General features: G+C 36.7%; 1 protein-coding gene across 2 annotated transcripts in view; it reads left to right on the top strand.

The window, feature by feature from the left end:
- LOC108713133 (chemokine-like protein TAFA-2) overlaps nt 1-14,429 on the top strand; it is a 50,230-nt gene that overhangs the window by 19,557 nt on the left and 16,244 nt on the right. For both annotated transcript variants that reach the window (XM_018255919.2, XM_041588584.1), the window contains exons 2-3: nt 2,632-2,711; nt 9,404-9,510. In XM_018255919.2, coding sequence (XP_018111408.1) covers nt 2,710-2,711; nt 9,404-9,510 — 109 coding nt within the window. In that variant the 5' untranslated portion in view covers nt 2,632-2,709. The remainder of the gene's footprint in view (nt 1-2,631; nt 2,712-9,403; nt 9,511-14,429) is intronic.

Below are 14,429 nucleotides of genomic sequence, written 5' to 3'. Positions count from 1 at the left end.
TGAAAAACGTGACATATTTTTTTTTCTGCAGAAAGCTAACTGGACAGTTTTTTTTTTTCATGCTAACTGTATCTGACAGCAGTTCTTCTTTCAGGATAAAAATGCCATAAATAATTTTCTCTTAATATAGAATAAGCCTAAAAAACTGCTCCAAGGGAGTGATGGGTTTTGAAGGAGTGAAGAATCTTTTATTAGATGTGATATTTATTAGAGGGTTCCCACTGCAAGGAGGCAGATTGACACTGATGTAAAATATCTGTGAGGCAGGGAATCCTGTACACAGGACGCTAGAGTAGTACTGATAAGAAAGATTGAGGATCAGTGTCTGTATGTTAAGGCAATTCAAGCATAAAAGCATAATAGTATTTTTTATTTGGCAATTAACTATGCATAAAGGGTGAAAATTAACTCCTTCATTGGATCTCATTCAAAGGACCAATATGACAAAATGTTGAGGTAATATTCCTCTGAATTACCTACAGAGCTATAGGCATCTTACTAAAGAATGTAATTTTCTGAGAATACTAAAGTGCTTATGAAGAAATTATATTTTTTGTCAACTGTACTCCATTTACAGTCTGAGGTTGAAGATCTATTTGGATTATGGTGCATAAATTTAAAAAAAAAGAAGCTGATTTACTAATTGATGATTATCATTGCAGCAAACAGTACATAACAAATTGGTTGATTATGGATCAATCAAATTTTATCATAACCCTTGTTCAAGGGAAATGAATTACTACGTATTGAGGCTGATTAAATCTATTGATATTGATTAAAACAAAAAAAAAAAAACTTACGAAAATGGGTGCCCATAGCCTTCTCTGGAAATTTACATCCCAGACCAGTTTTTCATTTGGCAAGGCTGGGCCAAAAATATATATTTACTTTAATTAATGTTTAGTAAGCCCATTAAACTGCCCATTTGGAACAATTGGTTTTTGTTGAAAATGTGGAATAGGATGGTATAAGATTACATATTTTTTCAATACTTAAAGCAAAAAAGGTGGAAATGCATTTAAGACCTAGCATCATATAAAAAGTTGATTGCATTACAAATGAGTACCATGCAGACTTACATTTATCAGATCATTGGTGTAATGAGACTTATTTTGAACAGAGAGTATAAGAAGATACAATTTAATGTTTGTCATTGTTTTTTCATTATGTTCAGGACAAGATGAGTTCAGCACTGCGGACGCTCAGCAGGAAAAAGTAGGAGGCGTATGTTGCTTTATCCAATGTGGTTTTATTAACGCAAACAGCGTGACATACAGTGGCATACAATAGCGCAGATCAGCCTACGCGTTTCGTGCCCAGAGCTACCAGCACTTCATCAGAGCTAAACTCGTAACACGTGAACACCCCTTTATATAATGTGTAGATACACCCATTACACACCTGTGTCCACTTAAAGGTGTATTGTATCAAAAATAGTATACAATGATCAAATACCCCTTATTGTTATATTAACACAAAGTGAATCGTAAAAACACTACCCTCATGCTCTAGTCTCAAACATTAAATACATATCCCAACTTGTGTATAAATAGATAGAATCTATATAAGAATGATAAAAATACTAATACACAATGTGCAATAAATATTTCATTCAAACAAGTGAATAATATTATATTAAATGTATATAAATGTGCAATTATCATAATGTGGTATATGGTATCTATTCATCCCCACTGTTAGTATATAAACACCATTCCATATTTACTATTTCTTGTTCCCAATGTTATCTCAATAAAACCACTCCATATTCTCTTACTCATCCTCATCACTACAACATAGTTGCAAAACATTGTTAAAGGAAACTGCATATTATGATGTTGTTACATATTTACAAATTGCTAAAAGAAATAATGTTTCACTATATCTGGGACTTTCAGCATATAATATATATCAATATTCTAATAAAGTTACATAATAATATACTGTATGTCCTATCCAGGTACTCCCTCCTAATTATCCATTAATACTTATTGTTTTAGGTTCCTGTATATCTCTGCTAGTCTGTATATGTTTTTACTTCAAATCCTTATTCAAGCCTAATGGTTTAACAGTATCTAGAGTAAACATCCATTTCATCTCTTTCCTAGATATCAATTTGTCAACATCTCCTTTTCTTCTCACCACTTTCACTGGAAGGAGATGTTGAGAAATTTATATTTTTTTACGATTCACGTTGTTTTAATGTAACAATACGGGGTATTTGATCATTGTATACTATTTTTGATACAATACACCTTTAAGTGGACACAGGTGTGTAATCTACACATTATATAAAGGGGTGTTCACGTGTTACGAGTTTAGCTCTAATGAAGTGCCGGTAGCTCTGGGCACGAAACGCGTAGACTGATCTGCACTATTGTATGCCATTGAATGTCACACTGTTTGCGTTAATAAAGCCACATTGGATGAAGCAACATACGCCTCCTACTTTCTCCGGCTGAGCGCCCGCAGTGCTGAACTCATCTTGTCCTGTGCAGAATTGGGAGTGTATGCGCCTGTGGAGTTCTCGCGGGATGCCACTGGAAGGTGGCATCCCGCTTCGAAGATGCTGAATCGGTGAGCTCCACTTCCTACATTCTCCTTAATTTATGTTTTTTCATTATGTTGCAGAGTAAATGGACACAGATGGTGAAGTCCTAAATAAACCTTAAAAAAATAAACCCAAAGAAATTCAAAAGAAAATAGCATATGTGAGTATGAATGTGCCAACACATTTCAAATCATCCTTTACTGAACTGGTAATACTTTGTAATGTTCAAATGGATTTAGACAATTCAAGATCTGGATTAAGGAGGATTTCATTTATGGCCAAATGCAGAAACATGAACAGAAACTAAAACAACAACAATGGGTCAGAAAAACACTGATTAAAAAAGCAGATTAGACTCCAGGAGAAAATAAGAAGAAGGTATATTATTCTAGAATGCGTGACTAGAGCTAGGGATATAGTTTTATTACTCAGGCCTCAAAGTGGGATAGAGGAAGTGCTCAAATAAGTAGAAGCCTGATCAGAATATACTGCTCCTGAGCTGGCAGAGGAACAGCTTAAATACATCAGGCACTGTTGATTTAACAGTGAAGTAGAATTCACCAGATACCTTTTTAACACAATTCTCATCACAGTGGTTAAAGACAGCCAAAGTGAACCTGAAAGTTGTGTTGTTCAAATTGTACCCATTCCTTACAAGATAATCAGTCCAGATAATACAATTAGAATCAAAATGTTCTCATTGCAGAGGTTTTTAGACTTTTTGCTTATAGAACGCTACCCAATCTTTACAATAAAACATTTGCTTAGACATGTAGCTCAAATCAAAGTTTTATAAAGTCTCCATTTTAACAACTAGCCTGTTGCAAGTCCAAGAGCAATTTCATTAATTCACAATGTTTTTGCAAAGAAAATCTGCCTAAACTAGCTGATCTAGAGAAAGAGAAGCACAGGCAAATCTAAGGAGTCTGTTTGAGTAATCATGTGTTTTCTCACTTTCTAAAAGTGCATCCAAACCTTTCTTTAAATTGTTTTATTTGGTTGCCAGTACTATCACTGCCACGATTAATCTCAAGAGGAGCAACTATGTCCTCTAGTAGGACCTAAGGTATCAGAGAATGTATTGTATGATTCCCTTTATATATGTATGCCTGTCCCAACTCAGTCAGCCTTTTTCAGAATTGAGTATTTCCATGCCTTTATCGGCTTACTTACTCTTCCCAGGACTTTCTCTATATTAATAATGCCCCTTCATAGTCTAAAGCCAGACCAGCAATGTGTGCAGACATGAGTAGCTCCCTCTGTGAGCAACAGTCTTTGTGAGCAACTTTTAACCCGCACCCAAGAGTTTAACCTAGCTATATGAGATAACTGAGGCAACTTGTAAAGTTGCATAGCTATGATGGTGGCTGAAGTGTAGAGATGGGCCTCAGACTTTGCTAGATTCAGAAGAGCTATCTCTTCATTTACCACTTAGAGTATAAAACAGATTAGTCAAGCTATGAAGACCAAAGTAGATTTAAAGTCTCTCAACTCAAAATAGACATCTTGCTTCTCTGGGATGATCAGCAATCCCTGCAAGAGCAAAGGGAAGAGGTTGAGTGCAGAGTCAGAGATATTGGGGATTGCATTTGGCCTGTTCCTAAAACTATCAGAGAACTAAAGCAGCAGATGGAACTGGCAAAGTAAAGAAAGTATTACATTTTACCTTCTACTGGTGGTAGAAAGCACTCACTGCACATTTAGCAGAGCAAACCTTTTGGGAACTCAACCAATCCATCATGCTCTTTATGTCCAGAACCTGAACTTTGGTTGTGATGGCTAATGCCCCTCACCAGTGCTACGCAAAGGTTCAGCAGCAACTGTGCAAATTCTCTCAGGTGAGGAAGGTTCTCAGGAATCTAATATATAGTATTCTGCAATCTTTCTTGCCAAGCTCAGAGTCATTTATCACAACACTAAAAGATTATTCTCTACTCTATTGAGATGTTGAGCTGATATCACAACAGAAATAGTTAAGTTGGGTTGAAAAGACACACATCCATCAAGTCATCAACCTCTCCAAGTTCAACCCCTCCAAATGAAACCCAGAAACCATACATACACATACTAACACCGACCCCTCCATATACTCACATAATATATATATATATATATATATATATATACCAATATCTATACTTATTGTAGATTTTAGTATCACAATAGCCTATGATACATGTTCAAGAAATTATCCAAGTCCCTCTGAAAAGCATTAAAAAAAAACAGCCATCACAACATCATCTGGCAGTGCATTCCACAACCTCACTGTAAAGAACCCCCTACGTTGCTTCAAATTAAAGTTCTTTTCTTCTAGTCTGAAGGGGTGGCTTCTGGTGTGGTGATCCTTTTTATGGGTAAAAAAAATCCCCCGCTATTTGTCTATAATGTCTTCTAATGTACGTGTAAAGAGTAACCATATCCCCTCGCAGGCATCTTTTTTCCAGACAACCAACCTGTAATGGGATAACCAATAACTGGCACACTCCCAGCCAGGACACCCACTGGCCTTTAGATTATGAATAAAGCATGACGCATGTAGTTGAGATGAACCCAGGCAGACATTTAACAGCTTCACATGTTCAAGGGGCAGGCCGCAGTCACAATTGATCAGGAACTTACTCAAAAATTAATAAATTATTCTAATATTTCAAGAAATCCTCACAATTCCCCTGTCACACACTTAAAGTGTCTCCCTGAAGCATCCAAGGCCGACATGCACAGACAGAAAGCTGTTAGCCGTTCAAAGGGGCCTACTCTCCAAATGACTCGCCCCCTTCTTCTCTGCAGTGTCTGCATACTGTGCCCAAGCTTCTGCTGGTCACAACAGTCCCACTAGGCTGCCACTAGCCTAGTCCCTACATGCTCTCTTCCCTATCTAGCACAAAATTGCCCCAGGGCAGTGCCCCGCATCTAAACTCTATATTGGGATGCAGACTGCCCTTGCTTGCTAGCCTTATCTAAATCACTACCTATTCCTAGCAAGGATCTAGTACCTTCCTGGTCTGGCTCAGAAATGTCTGTCTTTCCTATCAATGGTGTTGGGTCAAAGGAGGTGCTTCAGCAAAGTACTGACTTTTATATGCTCCTCGGCGGGATTCCTCTACAGGCAAAACCTTATGGTTTGGTGCCCTCTGCTTTCTGCTCTGCATTAATAAAATAGGGATGTACCAAATCCAGGATTCGGTTCGGGGTTCGGCCCTTTTTCAGCAGGATTTGGCCGAATCCTTTTGCCCGGCCGAACTGAATCCGAATCCTATTTTGCATATGCAAATTAGGATTTGGTTCGGTATTCGGCCGAATCTTTAGCGTCAGATTCGGGGGCTCGGCCAAATCCAAAATAGTGGATTTGGTGCATCCCTACAATAAAATATATTTTACCTCCTTACAAACCTCCCCCAAAAGGCACTAAGTTTGCCCAGGCACGGTAACCCATAGCAACCTATAAGATGTTTGCTTTTTAACAGGTGACCAGTAAATTCTACTTGCTGATTAGTTGCTAATGGTGACTGATCCTGGGCAAACATAGTACCTTTTATTACATTACAGATAGTGAGACAAACTTGACACTCCCTGACCCTCTCCCATTTTTTTCTCCTGCATTTAATGCTTTCAGATATAAGATATTCTTCTTCAGCACAGTGTTTGACTTAAATATTTAGACATCTTTAACTGACCCAACTGACCAACACAAATTTTGCCAAATTATAAGGTTAAAGCCATTCCAGTTTGGTTGGATATATCAAGGTGGGTAGATATTTTAAGATTTAATTGTAACTAATGTAATTCTAGTAATGAGCAATTTTTTCTCCAGACGGATTTGTGGCAAAATTCTGCTGTCTGCATCAGCATTAAACATAGTAACAGAAAAGTAATGGAGCATCAGGCTTTATCTAAGATACCATTCCTATACATCCCTGATGCAATATTTTCATAAATGGTAATTGTGCTATCAGTCATGTTTTGGAATGCTAGCTCCTAAATGTCAAAATAAAGAGATGTCTAATATTCAACAACCTCCAAAAAATGAAGCAAATTTACAGCCCATGTCCTGTTGGGAAGAGGTAGTCTAACTCCTGTTAGAAGAAACATATACAATAAATACATTATTATAATACATATATTAACAACTCTTACTGGCACCAGGATATGAGAGGAAATGCACTCCTAAATTTACACTTATTACATTTATTACTTGGCATCCCAAAAATCATATTCATGGTTCTGCACTTTAGAAAAAGTTCAAAATCTCTTTACACTGGCCTATAAAATTGTCCATGTACTGTAGGCCAAATCCATATTCAACACTGGATATGTGGATGCAACTTCATTCAAGGTCTTGTATGTACAGCATCATCAGGGCTCCTGTTTTAATTCCCAAACAATCCTTATGCCATAATGCATTCCTACCTCAGTTGCAGAATCTGCCAGACATTTTTCTCCTCAGAGTAAAATCAAATACATAGAACAATTGTTTGGTGGAAGGGGCTTTCCTTGCCACTGACCAACTGAAAGCAAATATGTACCCACATTGATTGCTACATTGCAATACATCACAATTTAAATAAGTATTTTGGGAAAAGTTCTATGTCATTTCCTACAGATGAAAACAATATCAGAGGATCAAATTTGGACTCTAAATGCAGCATTCGACCAAGAAAATGATGAACTTAACTAAGGATTAGGGATGGGCGAATTTTTTTGCCTTATTGCCGCAAAAATGACGCTCATAGACTTGTATGGCGTCATGTGTCCAAAAATAAAGACGCGCGTGTGACAACATTTTTTTGACGCTCATAGACTTTAATGGGCATCAGTGACATTTTGCCGGCAGCGAAATTTTGTCGAAACGAAATGGGTCAAATTCGCCCATCCCTACTGAGGATTAGAAAGAGCCTACAGACGACTTAAAATAAACGTATCTAATGTAAATATTTTCATAGGGTATACACCACCAAAAAGACATATTTAAACAATAATGAATGTCAATGATGTGATTAATCTCCAGTCATTGACAGACAGTAACAAAATCCCCCAGTAAGAATGACACATTCAATTGTCATACCTACAATTTTGTCAACTTCATTCAAGGATCTCTTCCTTCTCTTCCTTATTTATCTAATTAACATATTTGTCGTTATATTTTTGTTGAATTGGGATTAGGGGGGTTATTTATTAAGATTGGAATTTTTCTAGTCAGACTTTTAAAAGGGAAATTGCAATTTTTTCAGAGTAAAAAAACAATTTTTTTCGGTCCGATGGTGTTAAAAGTCCGATGAAAAAAGTACTCCAACTCAGACTTGCCGAGAACATGTAAAAGTTAATGGCAGATGTCTAGTTAACAATTGGCAGATTTTGCTCAGTGAGGATTTGGTAAAGCTAAGCACCCATTGGCCTTGTGATTTGCTCTGGTTATGCTATACCTTTTTCTGTTTCTACCAACTGTATTAAAAAGACCATATTTACATGTGACAGAGGCAAGACAAGACAGAAGGTGGTACACTTACAAGGTTTTTTTTATAAAGCTTTAAGTCTATTTTTTTCCATAAAAAATTATTGTTGCAGTCTGTCATTTATTTAATCTCAAAAATATAAATTGAACTGTAGCTCACTGATGAATTGCTTAATGGTAGTCCTGCTGGGTATTCTTTTGTTGATACCCTATTGCTTTGTATATTCACTCCCCAATAGAAGAATTTTGCAGACTTGGACTATTGCCGCACATTTGTACTGCACTCTAACCCTTTATGATTTATTTAATCTGCCAACTCCTTGCATTTCAACATTGTGCAATTTGGTCATCCATATATAACTGGCCGCTGAATTATTTGTATGGAGCAGGGACTAGTCCATTAGTTTTGTTGTAATACATATGTACATAGCCATAATTAAGACTTATATTATTAGATATACCTTTACGAGTATATACAGTGTCTCTGACCCAGCAAGCCCCGAAATACATCATTGCCAATACCCCTAGCATCCTGTGTAAATAGGCAATTTTTTTTATTTTTTTTTAAGGCACAGTGTCCTAATTAAAAGACCCCGGGCCCCATGCATTACAGAAAAAGATCCTATACCTGTTTAGCCATCTGTTCTCTTCAGCAATTTGTAGTTTATCCAGTCTCATTTTCCAGCTAAATTATTATTATTTATTCATTTAATACACCTTTCCAAATGTTGGTATTGCCAGCCAAACTGTGCGTTTTATGGCATTGTATGTTTATAATTAGGACAGACTATAGATTTTCAATGTTGCACTTTATATATGTGGATTTGGAAGCTTTTTCAGCCACTTAAAGGAGAAGGAAAGGTTAAAACTAAGTAAGCCTTATCAGAAAGGTCCATCTAAATATACCATTAAACCCCCAAGTAATGTTGCTCTGAGTCCCCTGTCAAAAGAAATACTGCATTTCTTTCCTTCTATTGTGTACACATGGGCTTCTGTATCAGACTTCCTGCCTTCATCTTAAACCTCATTGCCCTGGACAAGAGCATGCTCAGTTTGCTCTTCTCCCCCCACCCCTCCCTTCTCTACTGTAATCTGAGCCCAGAGAAGGGAGAGACTCAGGCAGGAAGTGATTTCACACCACATTAATACTGCAGCTCCTATCCTAAACAAACAGAGAGTTTCTAGAGCTTTTTACTCAGGTATGGTAAAACATTCTACAGAATATAAATAGCATTCTAGCTTGCACTATTGCAGCTAATCTATTGGCAATAAAATGCCTCCATAGCTTTCCTTCTCCTTTAAGGGAAGGATATTATAGAAGTCTAAACAGTAACAAACACAGGCAGTTGAAAATGTACTTTTGTATTGTATGTAACATACTGTATTTTGATTTTTTTTTCCAGGATGAATAAAAGATATCTGCAGAAAGCAATTAAAGGAAAATTACTTATAATTATATTTATTGTAACTCTGTGGGCGAAGTTGGCATTTGGTGTAATTCATAACAAAGGTAAGAAATGTATCATTCTATTTTTATAATACAATGTAATAAATATAGTGATAACCACAAAATAATGGCACACTTGAATTCCAGAGCTCTGGGCCAGCAGGAATATAATTTTTTAAGCACTATATACATTGCCAGTTAGTTATGACAAAATCTCCTTACCAATTTTCCTTTTAATAATGCTTTAGGATTATCCAATTGTATCTATAACTGTTAGGTTGATATAGATTCCCAATCATTTACATATAAGACATATATAGACCAAAATGTACATACAAAACAGATGTCTAAGGAATCATAGTAGCCACTGTAAGTAGCTGAAGAGGTTACTACTAGTTCATAAATCTTGCTTTTAAATGTTTGTACCAGTCAGTGCCCTTACTTAGCACAAAATATATTTCTAAATATCAGGAGAAAACTGAAAAAGGCCTGACTATTGATGATATAGATTTCCTTTATGCCCTTGTTAGACTGGAGGTGTTCTAGACATTGCTAAAACCGTGCACTGTACTAAGGAACATGTGCTCTTCTCTCTCTCTCTCTCTCTCTCTCTCTCTCTCTCTCTCTCTCTCTCTCTCTCTCTCTCTCTCTCTCTCTCAAAACTATCATATTTTTTAGCTGTGTTTTAATTCGTTTTATACTCTAAAGGGACCTATTTATCAAACAGTGTAAAATAAATTATGCTGAAAAACTATAAAAATAGGCATAAAATAAATTACATATTTATAATGGTGTGCATTCTCCGTTACACTGTCCAAGCACCAAATTTTACTCTTTAATTATTTAACACCATTGTTATTCTTCCAGCCTCCATGTAACTGCCTTACTCTTTTACATGAATTCTAAAAGTATTCTTCCATTAAGTTATTAGTATTATTTTCTATATTATTTCTAACCTCTTTAGTAGGGTAATGGCCTAGTGTTATCATTGAGATAACGGGAAAGAAAGTCCTTATTTTATGTGGTTATAATGAATTTTAGACACAATAAATTGTAAAGAGAAAAACTATAAGTGTTTCTTATTACTCCGGCACCACAGAACACCAGTACAATGAAAAAAACATTATAAGCAAGGAAAAAGATGTATATATCAATTTTGATAGGATTGTCTGTTTTATAAAATAAACATTATACTTTAAAATGTGCAGAAAGTGATACTGTCTTGAGGTTTACAAATACTGGTTGTTCCTTTCAGATTGAAACAGCTCCAAATACTAGCATGGTAATCATTTCTTCCCATCTAGTGCTGTTCAGAGAGAAGCACTTGTTGAGTCTTTGACTGCTCCAGCTTAACTACACATCTGTTGAGTAGAATCCAAAAACTAAACTAAAGTTCTGCTCCTTTGTTCAATAAATTAAAGCATTTTGCTTAAACTACAGTAGATGAACAATTAAGCACCTCTATAAACAGTATCAAAAATGAAAGTCCTGACAAGGCCACTGCAAGAGATCTCTGAACAACTCACAATTATTACACCAATCCAATCTAATCCTATCCAAATATCAGGGCAGGGGACACAAATTAACAAATTTAAAGACCAGGGACAAGATTAAACAAGACAGGGCAAAATGATAGAGAGTTGAAGCAATACTGTCAACGCTTTGGAGCTCCTAAGATCTACTGTAGAATCAAATGAGACAACATAAACTTTTGCATCGCTTCTATAAAAGTTCTTGCACCAAGTCTGTAAACTGAGGCTATTCCTACCTTACCACTAGGGATGCACCGAATCCACTATTTCGGGTCAGCCAAGGAGGATTGTGTGGATGTACTGTCTAAATACTTTTCGTTTTTGTATAAAAAAAAATAATTTCCAGGAAATTGTATCCTGTAGATAAATTATGTATGGTTTTTAAGGTATCAAGTATCCAATCTATGGAGTATATTTATCAAAGAGTGAAGTTAGAGATCACCGCAGTCCTCTAGAGTGAAATTCTGCCACTCTCCTTCATTTCTATGGGATTTTTAAAAGAGTATTTATCAATGGGTGAAAGTGAAAATTCATCCTTTGATGAATACGCCTTTCAAAATCCCATAGAAATGAATAGAGGTGGCAGAATTTCACTCTAGCAAACAGTGGTGATCTTTAACTTCACTCTTTGATAAATATACCCCTATGAGTTGACGACTCACCCACTCCTGTGTTGTATCTTGATATCACTAAATTTGCCTATTAGCACCATTAGTAACATGTAGCAACCAATAACAACAAGATGTTTGCTATGAAACAGGTGACCAGTAAATTCTACTGATTGGTTGCAATGGGTTATTGCACTTACTGAGCATAGTCCACTCTGATAATATACACTAGGGGAACAAGGAATTGCTGAACTATGCTTGGGCTAATGGGAATACCTGCTTCCCACAGGGCAGAGGGCACTAACCATAGACATGCTTAGGAGTATGTAATAGTTAACCTTTATTGATCCAACTTTGGAACTTTGTGAACTGAGAACTTTTACAAAACTATGCTGTAGAGAAGAGTGATGGGCGAATCTGTTGCGTTTTGCTTCGCCAAATAATTTGCAAAGTTCTAGAGAAATTTGCGAAATGGAAAAAGATTTGAAAAACTGGTTTGCCTCACGCTTTGATTTTGTCGTGCATAATTTTTGATCCACATATTGCCAGATATATTTGCTTACAGACAATTTTTGTTGTGAAACCTAAAGATCCAAAGGTGATTTTATTCCTTGAATAGAAGTCAAACTATTAAATGTCCAGTGTCTGTCCTATGCTCACAGTCCTGGTTGATATATACCCCAGCATACTGAAGATGTCTGGAGTTGTGTCATGCAATAATCCCACTTCCACTATTAGAGCTCAGGGGGTTAGGCAATGATGAATAGCAACTGTTAAGTCTCCTACTGAATGGGGAATAAGGCTGACAAACCCCGGCAATTACATTGTAACATCTCTGGACCTGTCCCCATATAACTCTGCCCACCCTAACCCAATGGGTTGATAAGCAGTTAATGCAAGCCATTCCGTTTCACTCTGCTTCGGAATGCCAGGCAGCTGCCGCTCCCACAGCAACCATTGGCAGCCTCTAGCGGCACCGCAACTCTGTCAGCTGAGCAGCCTCCCAAAGCAACATTAACTTGCTCGAGCCAGACTGTGAGCAAAGCCCCAGACTTGGCAGTGCTGCTGCTCCATCTTTCCTGGCTCCCTGATGACCCAAGGATGGAGTTGGCACCCAGGCAGGCAGACAATGCTGGACACCCCAAAAGAAAAAGCCCCCCTGTGCAACATGAGGCAAGAAGAAGCATTCTGCACCTACTTGTGGCTTGTTTTGTTGCCCTGCATTTGTATATCATGGTGTCAGATCCCTGGTGCCACTTTGCTAGAATTTTTTCTCTCGGTTTCTGTGTGTCAATTCCCTTCCCATTCCGCACTCACTATCTCCCCAGCATTGTCAGTTTGGACACCTTTGCGCATGCACCCATCAGCCTCAGCCTCTGGCAAAGAAAAAAAAAAGTTTTGCTGGGTTTTATCATTTTATTTTTTTTCCTGCGATTTCACTTTTGTGAAAATGCCAAATTTGCTGCGAATTTAACAATGGCAAAATGTTTCACCCATCACTAGTGCAGAACCATATAGTACGGAGAATTTAAGGACACTAGATGCAGAAGTATATTAAACACAGACACCAAAGAACGTTTGTGCCTTTTTCTATATATATTCTACAGAGTGGCTAAGGGCTACGCAGTGACTATTTTGATTGATATTCACTCAGCTGGGCAGACACAATTTTAGTATATGTTCTTAATGCTGGAAATATTTTTTTTAAATTTCTGGCAGCTGACTTTAACTCTGCCCTAAGGTCTCTTGCTGTGTGCTAATGTCCATGTCCAATAGTGACAGGTTGTTCTGCAGAGTACCTTCTGGAGTGCATTGCTATTATTTCAAACCATCAGGATTCAGTACCTTTGTTAAAAAGGTATTGTGTTTTAAAGTGTGTGCTGGAGGGAATACAGAGAATATTGGATTGCAGAGATTTCAGTAAATCTTACACATGCGCTGTTTTAAGGGGGGTAGTTGCAGTTTTTTAATTCCAAGGGCATGTTACTCTTTTCAGCTCAATTCAATTCAATTTTAATTATGGTAAAAAAAGACAAGCCTTATTTAGCATCTGTTTGCATTGCTTCTGTCATGTATGAAGTTATGAATTTTTTGTTAGCCCCTGGGAATAAGTTTTCTTTTCTAGGACAAGCTATCCCGCTTACTGGATACTATTTTGCAAGCCACCTTTCCCATGTTTCCATATACATTTGTTAAATTTTGTAGAATTTTTAATTCTATATACCGTAAGTTAAATTAACAAAACATTACATTTGTTATTTTTGATCTAGACTAAATGGCCTTTTCCATATTTTGATGCATAATTTTAATGAAACCAAACAACTGATATATCCACTCCTAGTATATTCTGTAAAAAGCTTGTTATGTGTATACTTTTTGTGTGTGTGTTTCTGGTTGATTACACTAAGCAAAGGACATGGTTCTTTTGTAACTTATATTTATTTGATTTTTAAAGGGTTTTTGTAAAAACAATTGCATCCTTTGTAAGGACACAATTTTTAATTATCATTGTAGGAGGGTTACAATAACTAAACAAACTGAGAACAGGCATGACTACAATAATGAAAATGAAAATTTTACTGGCTGAAGCATAATTGTTGAAATGACCCAATTTCATTCTTTATGTTTCACATTGCGCAGCCAAAAAATTGGCATGGAATCACCATTTACTTTATTCATTATTTAACCTTTGCCTCCCGCAAAAGAGCGATGCACTAATTTTCTAAACAATGCTTACTTTTAAATGTATTATTACTAGCTGGTGTCCTGCTTATTGGGCTGTCTATCTGAATTGCAAATGCAGATGCCATTTCGGCCAATCCTTTTGTATAATTTGTTTTAT

This window comes from Xenopus laevis, chromosome 3S (assembly GCF_017654675.1).
Source record: "Xenopus laevis strain J_2021 chromosome 3S, Xenopus_laevis_v10.1, whole genome shotgun sequence".
Taxonomy (NCBI): Eukaryota; Metazoa; Chordata; class Amphibia; order Anura; family Pipidae; genus Xenopus; species Xenopus laevis.
Note: the sequence above shows the minus strand (reverse complement) of the source record. Positions and strands in the feature narration are given on the sequence as shown.